Source organism: Mastigoproctus giganteus, unplaced genomic scaffold (assembly GCF_048544385.1).
Source record: "Mastigoproctus giganteus isolate SK-2022 unplaced genomic scaffold, ASM4854438v1 scaffold_16, whole genome shotgun sequence".
NCBI lineage: Eukaryota > Metazoa > Arthropoda > Arachnida > Uropygi > Thelyphonidae > Mastigoproctus > Mastigoproctus giganteus.
The window spans coordinates 2,892,559-2,905,704 of record NW_028328293.1 but is presented as its reverse complement, the minus strand read 5'-3'; the positions used below and the strand labels follow the sequence as shown (position 1 = coordinate 2,905,704).

The window sequence follows — 13,146 nt, the reverse complement described above, 5'->3', positions numbered from 1 at the left end:
ACCTAATGTATAACTGCGAGATTTACGAGGAATTCAGTTGTAATCTGATAACAAAAATACATTATCTCCCTAAGAATTGCAGGCACCAACTACTCGAGAATGAAGAAGACTGCAAGGTGTTTATCCCCTTCACCCAAGATCTCTTTATACAGCACGAACCTTACCACCAAACTGAGAAATCACTAGTGACTCTGGCAACCCAAAACCAGACTTGAAGACAAGAATTACATCACCAAATCTACCTTAAAAGATCTAGCTACTTACCTTAAATGTGACTACCAGACCTGACTCCCAAAATTGGACTGTTATTGGAATTAAACTATTCCAGACCTGACTCCTAAAATTGGACCAAGCATTGATATCCGACCCAAAGCCCCATTGGACATAAACCCTGTCTTTCCCCCCTCTCTTTATGAGATCCCATAGTAATGGGATCTCATAAAGAGATTCTGGAGAACAATGTGCCAAATGGTGATCACAATGGTACGCCCTTGCACAGCTACTTTTCTTCCCTATTCCATTCCCCTGTTTGCCTGATGGAGGTTGTCTCCATTGCTCTTGGGGATGCCTTCCCTCTCATCCCCATATTTTTCTGTCTTTCCCCCCTCTCTTGACTCTAAACTCCACACTCTACCTTAACAGTGTTTTTTTTTTTTTGTGTGTGATCTCTGTCAGGAAGCTCAGACGATCCTGGCAGAGACCAGCCAGAGATTTTGGGACTGCCTGGCTACCTCCCAGAGGTTAGTGGCGGGCAACTTGGGTTCCATCAGAGGCATCACAGCAGAAAGCCAGATGAACAACACAACCCAACACTACACTTTCACACAAATCACATTTCTGGCTTTTACAGAGTTCAGTTTTCACCACACAAGAGAAAATGGTATAATTTTGGGGAACCACCAATGCCACCTCCCACCCAAATACTATACCACTATGTGGTGTGGATTGCTGTTAGGAGGTAGTGCATGTCATCATCCATAGAGTTACTTTGCTTAAAGCTAAATTTGTTTTTGAGTGGTTGCCTGCTTCACTACAATAGATAGGTAACCTGTTGTATATTAATCTTTCATAAATTTTTCCTAATACTGGTAAAAGAGCAATTAGCCTGAGTACTACAGCTTTTCATATTTTGGGAAATTTTCGTTCTGTTAAACAAAGGTTATACAGTTGGTTAAGTTCGTTTGGTGCTATTTCTCCAAACTTTTTAATAATTTCAGCTTCTAGAAGGGCGTGCCTAGGACACGTTATTTTTTTAGATTTAAGTAATGCTGCTTGTAATTCCACTGTTGTGAATGGGGCAGGTTCGATGTTGGCATTTGCATAGTTGCTTTTCATTAATTATTTCAATCTGAGTAGGGGTAATCCCCAGCCTCGGTCTGGATGATATTGTCTAATACAGTAAACCCCAGGTACTCGCAGGGATTATGTTCCTGAGAAATGCTGCGAATACCGAGTTATGGCTTCCATAGTAATAAAAGGGTTCCATTCCAAAGTATGAAATATATAAGAAAAAAATTAGTCTATGTATGTATTATATGTACCTTCATAATATGGCTATGTACATAGTAAAATACAAACATAAGTCATTGAAATGAAAATAAGAAACAATTTAATATTAAATGTAATATTTATTAGAAATTTCAAACCAGAGCCTTTGCTAGCTAAAAAACTTATCCCACCAGTGCTATCACCAGTTTCTCTAAAGTGTTGATAAAGGTGTTTTGCCTTTTCACGAATGATAAGTGAACTTAACGGAATTTTATTTTGAATTCGGTCTTCTATCCACAGATTTAAAGCTTTTTCCATTTTTTTCTAATTTAACTGTTAACACCCTCGAAAAAGTCTGTTTACACTAACACACTGCAAAATGGTAGATTTTTCACTTTTGTAAGCATATCGATTTATTAATTGATAAATTTATTCAATTTATAAGCATTTAAAAGCAAATGACGAAACCTTCCATGACAAGTGCATAAGGCATACTGAACAAGGATTAGCGGGAAATATCCATTCTCGCAATTTTGTCACCCCTCTCCCCCCACCCACCGAGTGCTGTTTTGACTGTGAAAGATGATTTTAGCCATGCCCATGTTTTTTTATGGCAAAAAATGTTCATGGCGCTTTAAAATTCATTTCATATTAAATCAGCGACCGCAAATACAGATACCACAAATAGTGGGGGTTTACTGTATATTATTTACAGACTCTGCCCAACACAGGATTGGGGTTCAATCTGCTCTTGTAGTTGTTTCTACTACGTCCCCCTCCATGGCAGTTTGTTGGCGACTATTCTGTACAAGACTCCCCAAGGGTTGACATATCCATAAGTCCCTGGCAAATGCTATCAGGATTCTTTCTTCTTTTGCCTAATGAGGGCTGTGTTCCTGAGAGTCATAGAAGTTTCTCTCAGGGCATCAACCTCATTTTGGGGCCAATATGTTCAGGCCCTCTGGAAGTGTCTTCTTGCGTAGTGGACCCTTTTCCTGAGTAGTCAATTCTGGACACCACCCGGGGACTCCCTTCTTCCTCAGCTATTTTTTTTTTGGCATAGCTTGGTTAGTTGTCACCACAAGCATTTTGGTCAATTCCAGTGCTGGGTCATCCGGGCTGTGATTGTTGTATGATTCAAATTGCTCATTTTCCTGTTTCTTTAGCTCTGTTGCTATGACTTCCGTGAATGCCTACCAGTTGGCTTTCTTTATATTGTATCTTTTAATGTCCATAACTGGTTGCTGTACTATTTATAGCTGTCTATTTAAGGTAAAGGTGATTGCTCTATGATCTGAAGTTATCCAGGCTGGCTGGACATACCAGTTTGTTAGTTTGTATGCTATAGAGTTCGTGGCCAGAGTGATATCAATATCACTCTGCCACAGTGTGCTGTTATAGATTGGAAGAACGTGAAGCTGCTTTATAACCTGAAAGGGGGCAGTTGCTATCAATTTTGCCAGAGTCTGTTCGTTATGTGTTCCTGCCCTGTCTTCTGTACGGCTATGCCACAGGGTTCGCCGGCAGTTGACATCTGCAGATACTATTATATTAGCATATGGCAACAATGAGAGAGCTGTCTGAAGATATTGTATACTGGGTTTATATCTTCCCATGGCCTGCAGTATAGGGATACTATGTAGAACTGACCCAATGCACTAGTGATGTGTGCACACACTGCCATAGAGGTGGCTCAGTTCAATATTTCTTACCACTATTGCTGCTGAAGGAACACCTGTGGTGTGTTCAGTGATTTTATAATTTCTTGAATATCCTCAAACCCTACCCATATGAGTGTGTAGGGCTCTTGGTGTGCCGAGATATATATTATGTTTTTTTCCAGTTTGAGTCTAATCTGATCCACAACTGTGCACACACTCTCTTCATTCAATTGAATGAAGTTTAGAGCCCTAGTCGTTTCCATATTATTGGCCTAGCCCATAATTGATCTGGTTTGTACAGCTTTACCATCTTCAAGTAATAGGGACATTTTGCATCCCTGATGCTGTGGTGATAGTCTGTAATTCTTGCAGTTTTGCAGGTGGCACACTTGGGCTGCTGATTTTTATTACTGCATTGTTTGTATTCATGGCCAGTGACTGCACAATGGCTACTGATTGGTGTTTTCTGCCAGCAGTCTCCAGTAGTGTATCCATATTTGTGACAATTAAAGCATTTGTTGACCGGGAAATGCTCCCTAAATCTGTGGATGGTCCAGCCAGCATATATCCTCTGTTGTTCTTTTAATATTATTATTATTATTATTAGCAGCCATATGGTGCAAGGAAGCCTGAGGCTTTTGGAAAAAAAATTTATGAATTACCCTGAGAGAGAGAGAGAGAAGAATTAGTTCTCTTTCTGGAGTTGACTATCAGATATCAAAAATTATGATGTTTGGGTTTCTTCTGTTTGGTTTCTTCGATTCCAGACTCATGGTGATTTTGTATTTTTTTCATGTCCTGTTTGGTTGCCACTTTTATCAAGACTCCATTATTCCTGTTTTTCTAAGGTTGTTCACTTTAATTGCCTTTAATTGTGGTTCTAATTGTGTCACCACTCTGTCTTTCACTACTTCACTACTTTTTAGTGAAGAGTTATCTGTGGCCTTCAATATTATAATGTTAGTTTCTGTAGAAGCTGTACTTTGCTTTGGTTTTGCATTATTTTGTCTGGGTCGGGTATTTTCTCCTTTGTTATTTGCTCTTCCTACCTGGGCATAAGTAATGATGTTGTTTTATAGTTTTCCTTTTCCTCAGTAACAATTTCTAATTTTGATCTCAGTACCTTATTTTCTGTATTTAACTCCATTAATCTTTCTTCAAGAATATCCCAATAATTCACAATCTATATAATAATGCAGTTATCTGGTTGGTCTGTTTAAACATGTACTCCTCCAGACATAGTTTTGTTTCTTTAGCTTTTCTGATTGGGTCTGTTATTTTTAATTGGTTTTCTTCCTCTGGCTTTTGAGTCTCTGCTTCCGTGATTTCAATTTGGATTTTACCCTTCCTTGCCTTTTTAACAGTTAGGGGATGCCTGGCAGACAGCATTCCAGCTCTTCTGTTACTTCTTCTCTCTGTGGGGAACATTTCATAGCTATGTTCCCCACCATTGAAAACACAATATAACTTATTATTTCTAGAGAAATATACAAAATTTTGTGAGTTCTGAACAATTTGTGAAATGCAAAGTTATCAAAATACTCTCACTGATGCTATAGCAATGGTATTGAGATAGGATGCAGTCAGAAACCACAAAGCTCAGATAACTAATAAAAGTACTCTTACCTGATCTCGTTTACCTTGCTGCATCTGATTGTACCACGAAAGTATGAAATTTCATATTGAAAAATCCTGGCAGTCAGAAATCTCCAGCAGCGACGGTCAATCCTCCATATATAATGAAGCAGACTCCCTTCTTCAACACTACTGCTCTCGTCGGCACCCACAGGTGAGCTATTTGCCATTGTACTGTAGTCATTATTGTACTAGAGTCACTTTTATGGTCAAAAGTAGTCCTCTGAAATATTAGACAACTGAGATTACTGATATGGGCCAAACTTTACTGGCTACCATATTTCTGAAACAATAAGTTACAAAAAAAAATTTTAAAAATGGCTGTTCACTTCATAGCAACCAATCTTTCCTAAATAACATGGTGCTAATATATGAGACACTAATATGATTTGTGCTGAGCTGCTATCATTTTGATAGCAGATTGATAAGTACAAATAAGTTCAATACTTTATTAACATTTTCTTTAGTTTTATTGTTGTGAGATAGCTGGATTGAGAGTTAACATGGTTGTTTTACCCTCCTTCTGAAAATCTTTTGTGCCACTCAAAATCTCCTTTTGAAACTGCAGACGATAAGCCTCTTTTAAATTCATAATCTTTGGTGGGAGATTTCCTCAGTTTTAGCATTAGCATTAGTAGAGGCATTTGATGCAAGAAAGCAAGCTTATGCAGCATCAGCCAAAAAAAAAAACCACTTCCACTTCACCCCTCTGTTCGTTCAAAATACCTGTCTAGCTGAGCCTTAAACTTATTTAGGCTATCAACTTCCACGACAAGGAATGGAAGTCTGTTCCACCAACCAACCACTCGCTGGCTAAAGGCAAATTTCCGCACGTCTATCCTACATCTGTCTTTCCTCAATTTGAATTTATGCCCTCTCAGGTGATTATTCTGAGCGAGAGGAAGAATCCCATCAGCATTGAGCATGCTCAAACCATTCAATGCTTTATACACCTCTATCAGATCACCTCGCTGGTGCCTAGTCTCCAGACACTGTAATTTGCAAAACTTAAGCCTTTCTTCGTAAGAGCACCCCTTTGTTCCATTCACTAATCTTGTTGCCCTTCTCTGTACTCGTTCCAGCAGCTCTACATCCTTCTTGAAATGAGGCCTCCAGACCTGTATACAGTACTCTAGGTGTGGCCTGACCATTGCCTTATACAAGGGAATAATCACCTCCTTATCCCTGCTAGAAAAATTCCTATATATCATTGACAATACACCATGAGCTACTCTTGCAGCCCGTCTGCACTGTCAGAGAACTTCATATCTGCCTGCACAACCACCCCCAGGTCCCTTTCATTCTCTACCACTGTCAGTGTAGTACCACAGAGTTGATACGTTGCTCTGGGGTTGCTGTTTCCCATGTGTAGTACTTTACATTTGTCAATGTTAAACTTCATTTGCCACCTCTCAGCCCATCTACTCAACCTTTCCAGATCCTGTTGCAGCAGCATAGTGTCAGTAGTGTCCTTGACAACCCTGCCTACCTTTGTATCGTCTGCAAACTTTGACATTAAGCTTGATATACCATCATCAATATCATTTATGAATACAGAAAACAATAATGGACCCAACACTGAGCCCTGAGGGACTCCACTAATAACATTAGTCCACGACGAGCAGTGTCCATTGATTACCACTCTCTGTCTTCTCCCCCTCAGCCACCCCTTTATCCACAGCAGCAATTTGCCTCCAATGTCACATTGCTCCAATTTGTGCAGCAGTCTTCCATGTGCAACAGTATCAAAAGCCTTTCTAAGATCCAAGTATATAATATCAAAGTTATTCCCTGCATCCAGTTCCTTTGTGACTGCATCATAGTATCCAATCAGATTGGTCAGGCAAGACTTCCCCTTAACAAAACCATGCTGTGTCCGAGCTATAACTGAAGTCTTGTCTAAATGATCCTGCAGTGCTTCTTTAACTAGGGCCTCCATTAATTTTCCTGGAACAGAAGTTAAACTCACAGGTCTATAATTGCTTGTGTCAGCTGTTCACTTCATAGCAACCAATCTTTCCTAAATAACATGGTGCTAATATATGAGACACTAATATGATTTGTGCTGAGCTGCTATCATTCTGATAGCAGATTAATAAGTACAAATAAGTTCAATACTTTATTAACATTTTCTTTAGTTTCATTGTTGTGAGATAGCTGGATTGAGAGTTAACATGGTTGTTTTACCCTCCTTCTGAAAATCTTTTGTGCCACTCAAAATCTCCTTTTGAAACTGCAGACGATAAGCCTCTTTTAAATTCATAATCTTTGGTGGGAGATTTCCTCAGTTTAAGCAGAAATTTCAAGATCATGTGCTGTTCCATAAATTTTCCAGCCATTTTTACATTTTGAAGTTCAAACTACTTTAATTTAATATGGTATTATAAGATGTGCAACTTACAACTGCTGTAACATGGATAAATAAACATGATACTATATATATACTGATTGCTTTTGCTGCTGGTTGCAACAGCAGTACCTTAATGTGATCACACCTGGAAATTTCTAACTACATGTTATATATATATATATATAAGAATAAGAGTTAAAGTAAAATAGTGTCAGCAGTAAGGTAAGACAAGAGCGAAAATAATCAAAATTAAACCTAAATCAAACCGGAGTGGGGGAGGGAAGAGAAGGGTAACAAGAGTAAAAATATTGCAGTAGAAACTCTAAAATAATTTAGAAAATCTAAATGAAAGAATAATAATTCATTGAATTTTGAAAGCCAATTAAATAGAAATTTAACGGTACCCCCTCTGATGGGTACCAGGTCCAAATTTATGTGAAATATCACCAACAAAGGTGTTAACCACTACAATAAAATAAAACAAAAATAAACCAAAAATAGACTGACCATTATGCCCCATCTCGACAGAGGACCACAAGGCCAATAATGGTCAGGGAATCGCTGCATTTCGATCAGCTCGCCATCTGATCCTCAGATTAAACCACCAATGCAGAAGATTTGAACAGCGGTGGTCCTGATGCAGCGAAAATAAAAAAAAATAAAAAATAGAACAGCTACAAGCACTCCAGTGCAAAGCCATACTACTGACAAAGTAATCTCAACCAGATTATATAGACAAATAATGAACTATGGATGGCAGCACAGGCGCAGCGTTAGCAATTCGCCTACTACTGTCATGTGATATAATTATACATATATTTGAATAGCGTTTAAAATAGTTGAAAACGGAATCTTTTATTTTAATAAAATAAAATAAAATAGTACAGCATACATCAGAGGCAGCAAAAAGCATATTCCTCTACATGATGCTTGAAATATAACCATATAAATAAGAATAAGAGTTAAAGTAAAATAATGTCAGCAGTATGGTAAGACAAGAGCAAAAATAATCAAAATTAAACCTAAATCAAACCGAATTTCTAAATTTCTATTTAATTGGCTTTCAAAATTCAATGAATTATTATTCTTTCATTTAGATTTTCTAAATTATTTTAGAGTTTCTACTGCAATATTTTTACTCTTGTTACCCTTCTCTTCCCCCTCCCCCCCGGTTTGATTTAGGTTTAATTTTGATTATTTTCGCTCTTTGGTGGGAGATTTCCTCAGTTTAAGCAGAAATTTCAAGATCATGTGCTGTTCCATAAATTTTTTTTATGCAACAAAAGTATAAATACAGTGGTATCAATACAGTGGTAATTTTATGCAACAAAAGTATAAATACAGTGGTATCAAAGAATTAAAAAAGGACTTCACAAAACACTAATTTTATGTACTGATGCGGATAATTGGCATCTTGAAAAGAGGCTATTAACACTGGCCATAGAAAAACAAAAAAACATTTTTGAAGCATCTGTATATTACAGAACCTTCTGAAAAGGCAAAAACCTCAGTTTTTGCCTTTTCAGAATTAAAATCAAAATTAAACCTAAATCAAACCGAATTTCTAAATTTCTATTTAATTGGCTTTCAAAATTCAATGAATTATTATTCTTTCATTTAGATTTTCTAAATTATTTTAGAGTTTCTACTGCAATATTTTTACTCTTGTTACCCTTCTCTTCCCCCTCCCCCCCGGTTTGATTTAGGTTTAATTTTGATTATTTTCGCTCTTGTCTTACCATACTGCTGACATTATTTTACTTTAACTCTTATTCTTATTTATATGGTTATATTTCAAGCATCATGTAGAGGAATATGCTTTTTGCTGCCTCTGATGTTTGCTGTACTATTTTATTTTATTTTATTATGAAAGATTCCATTTTCAACTATTTTAAACGCTATTCAAATATATGTATAATTATATATATATATTTATGAAAGAAATTGTGTGTAAAAAAATCCTTAAGTACCTTTACCCAAACAGTAAGGATATACACAGAGAATTCAATCATTTATAATTCCACAAATGTGTAATCTAGGAACTTATAACCAATTTTACCCATAAAAATACTTATATCAGCACCTTTGGAAATATAGCCATAACCAAAATGTAAAATGAAAATTATTTGTTCATTGATATTTTTTTAATATTTTACATAGGGATCATGATCCTTACCTGTGGGTTCAGGCATTGGGACACTTATGTCAGCTGAGTGATAGCCACAGTCCTAAAATTGAAGAAATCCTGAAAAATATCCTTCATTTATATTGTTCTTTTGCTTTGCTTTAGTTTTTTATTGTCATTTAAAAATTTTAATTCTTAGTACAGTGGATTCCAGTTAATTGGGGCACATTTTAATCGGGGCAGCCGCTTATTTGGGGCAAAATATGAAGAACAGAAATAAATCAAATATTTAGCTTGAATTTGTTCCACTTATTTGGGCCAACTTGCCACTTAATTGGGGTAATGAAGGTCGTGATTGAACAATAAACTATATTTAGATGGCGCGCACAAACATCTAAATATAGTTTATTGAACAATAAACTATTTTAGGTGGCTTGTAACAAAGATCATGCGGGCAGTGGCCGAATCAGTTATTGTGAAGTCATGCTGTAGAGTGGTTATTTTACATTTGTTCTGTGTCGTGGTAATTGGATTCTGAAGAAATTTTGCTTGCAGTTGTTTACGATCACACTAGGTACATGTGTATACATCTTGTGCGTTAGATTAGATTAAAACTGTACCAAACAGTGCACTGATTTTGGTTTTTTTTCCCTTTTTTTTCCAGTACATTTAAGACCCCTGTCAAGATGTCACATAAAGATTTGCTGCTGTCAGAAAAAATCGCTATTCTTGACAAGTTAAAAAGTCAACCTCCTAACATCAGTCATCGTCAGCTAGTGGAAAAAATAAAGGTGCCAAAATCTACAATTTCACAACTGCTACAGCAACAAGAAAAACTTAGAGAGGAGTGCATTGTGCATGGGTTTAAAGAAAACATCTCATAAGCGAAAGAGGGAAGGCAAAGATCCAGACGTCGAGGATGCTTTGAATCAATGGTTTTCCACTGTATCTAAATGAGGTGTGCGTGTAAGTGACCCTATGCTAAAAACCAAGTCAGAAGAGTTGGCCAAAAAGCTAGGTCATGTAAATTTCAAAGCGACGGATGGTTGGTTGTCTTGATGGAAGTGTAGACATGACATTAGTTTCAAAAAAGCACATGGTGAGAAGGACAATGCTGATGCTACAACTGCTGAGCAATGGAAATCTGAAAACTGTCAGAGTTGTTTAAAAAATTTAGTGGGGATGACATTTACAACGCCAATGAAACAGGCCTGTATTATCGTGCTACGCCGGATGGTTCCCTCAGCTATCAACACATAACACTGTCCAGTTCAAAGAAAGCAATGGATCATGTAACGGTGTTGTGCTGCTCAAACATGTCAAGAAATGATAAATTCAAACTTTTGGTTATTGGTAAAAGTGTTAAAACTCGTTGTTTCAAGGGGCTTACAATAGGCAGTTTTCCAGTTTCGTATTATGCCAATAAGAAGGCATGGATGACCACATATAGTTTTATGCAATGACTAATGAACTGGGACACGGAACTGCAACGGAAGTCCAGAAAAATTCTGTTGATATTGGACAACTGCACAGCACACTCTAATGTAGCTGGTTTAAAAAATATTGAACTGGAATTTTCACCCCCTAACACCACATCCCTGATACAGCCATGGATGCAGGAATTATAAAAAATTTGAAGACCTATTATCGCGGAAAGCTGATTAATCACATCCTTGAAGCAATTGAGGAAAATCTGCTGATATCATCTTCAAAATCAATAGAAGTTAGTGCAAAAGTTTCAGTGTTAAAAGTTGTACAATTTATCGCTGATAGCTGGCAAGGAATAAGCAGCAAAACAATTCGGAATTGTTTTGCTAAATGTGGTTTCACTACTAATTGTGATTCAGACGTGATGAGCTGTACAGAAAATGAAATGGCTTTGGAACTGCAACAGGTCCAAAATTGTGAATAATTTTTAACGATTGACAACCTTCAATGCCACAATGAAAATGAAGATTATGAGGAAATGATTATTGAACAAATTGCGGCAAAACACTCAGAGACACCAGAAGACCAAGAAAATGATGACGATGATATACCTAAGCGAGTGACTAACCAGGATGCCAGGAAATGTATCGCTGAATTGAGATGCTATTTCATGCAAGAAGGCAATGAAGGCAGTCCTTTATCAGCATTAGATACCTGCGCCAACTTTGTTCAATTGCATTCCATAAAGAGAACAAATAAATGTGTGCTTTCTTTAAATGCCACATTCCCTTTATTTTATTCATACCTTTTTGCCTCCGTTAGAATGTGCTTTTCAGCTCATTAAAATTTCGTTTAATTGGGCAAAGTGATCTAGTCCCGATGTGTCCCAATTAACCAGAATCGACTGTATTACTGTGATGAAAGTGTGAAAGATGAAAGTGACATGTGATGAAAGGAAGCAAGTTTATACACCATCAGCCAAAAAATAAAACCACATCACCTATCTGACACCTCTAATAATTTGTCTAGTTTCTCTTTAAATTTATTCAAATAGAAAAAGTGTGTTCCAAAAGTCAGCTACCTGCTGAAAGAAAATCACATCAATCCTGCAATTTAAATTTATACCCTTCGTGTGTGTTGTTGACGGGCAAGTAGAAAGATGCCATCGGTTGGTATTTAGCTTACTCAGTCCATTCAGTGTCTTAAATAACTTATTCAGACCTCCTCACAGGTGTCTAATTTCCAGTCTAACTTCCTACAATTTGCAGAACTGAAGCTTTGCTTGCAAGAGTACCCTTTTGTTTTTGTCTCTCCTCATTAATCTCATTGCCCTTCTCTGCAAACATCATCTCAACATCATCAGTTGGTCCCAATGTATAGATTTTAAAAACAGTCTGAGACCATTATAGTCACCTTCTCTGCACCTATATCAAATGACAATATCCTTCCTAAAATGAAGCTTCCAGACACTATCTGTCTGCAGTACTCAAGATGTGGCCTAACCATTACCTTATACATTAGTATAATCACATCCTTATCCTTGCTGGCAAAAAATTTAGTATATCATTAACAAAATATATGAGCTGTGGAGCAGCCTGTGCATTACTCAGAAAACAATTGTTTGGTTTTGCAATACCCACCATCCAAATATTTTTGTTCTCCACTACCCATACTATTGAACCACCTATGTGGTACAATAGTATGGGTAGTGGAGAGCAAAAAGGATTACTGCTACCCATATACACTACCTTGCATTTGTCAATGTTAAACTTCAATTGCTACTTTTCAGCCCATCTACCTAATTTTTTTATATCTTGCTACAGTAGCATACTCTGATTCTGTCCTGATTACTGTCATTAATCACCTTACCAGACTTCATATCATCTGTGTATCAGCCTTCATATATGTTATATTATGCTTTTATCAGTATTATTAATAAATATTGAAAACAACAATGGACCCAGCACTGAACTCTGTGAATATCCACAAATAACAATATTCCAAGAAGAGTAGTGCCCATTTGATAAGCAACCTTCATCTTCTCACAGTCAACCATCCCTCTATCCATATCAGTAACTGTCTCCTAATGCTACACTGCTCTAATTTGTCCAGCAGTATTTTATATGAAAAAATCAAAAGCTTTTCTGAAATCAAAGTATATGAAGTCAGCATCCAGATCCTTTTTTACTGCATCATAGTATCCAATTAGATTGGTTGGACAAGGCACCCCTTAACAAATTCAGGCTGTGACTGCATTCTTGTCTAGATGGTGCTGCATTACTTCTTTAACTAGTGATTTCATTATTTTCTCTGGAACAGAAGTCAAGCTAACAGGTCTGTAATTACTCACTTCACACTTTTCAATCTCTTTTTGTGAATAGGAGACATTTGCACATCTCCAGTCTATAGGGATTACACCTGAATCTAAGGCTAGTCTTATAATTATCTAAAGTTTGCTG

The 13,146-nt window shown here is 37.0% G+C and overlaps 1 protein-coding gene across 2 annotated transcripts in view; it reads left to right on the top strand.

The window, feature by feature from the left end:
* The window catches only part of LOC150074894 (vacuolar protein sorting-associated protein 11 homolog), a 612,407-nt gene that overhangs the window by 416,104 nt on the left and 183,157 nt on the right, over positions 1 to 13,146 (top strand). For both annotated transcript variants that reach the window (XM_090389417.1, XM_090389418.1), the window contains exon 24: positions 9,295 to 9,387. In XM_090389417.1, coding sequence (XP_090245543.1) covers positions 9,295 to 9,387 — 93 coding nt within the window. The remainder of the gene's footprint in view (positions 1 to 9,294; positions 9,388 to 13,146) is intronic.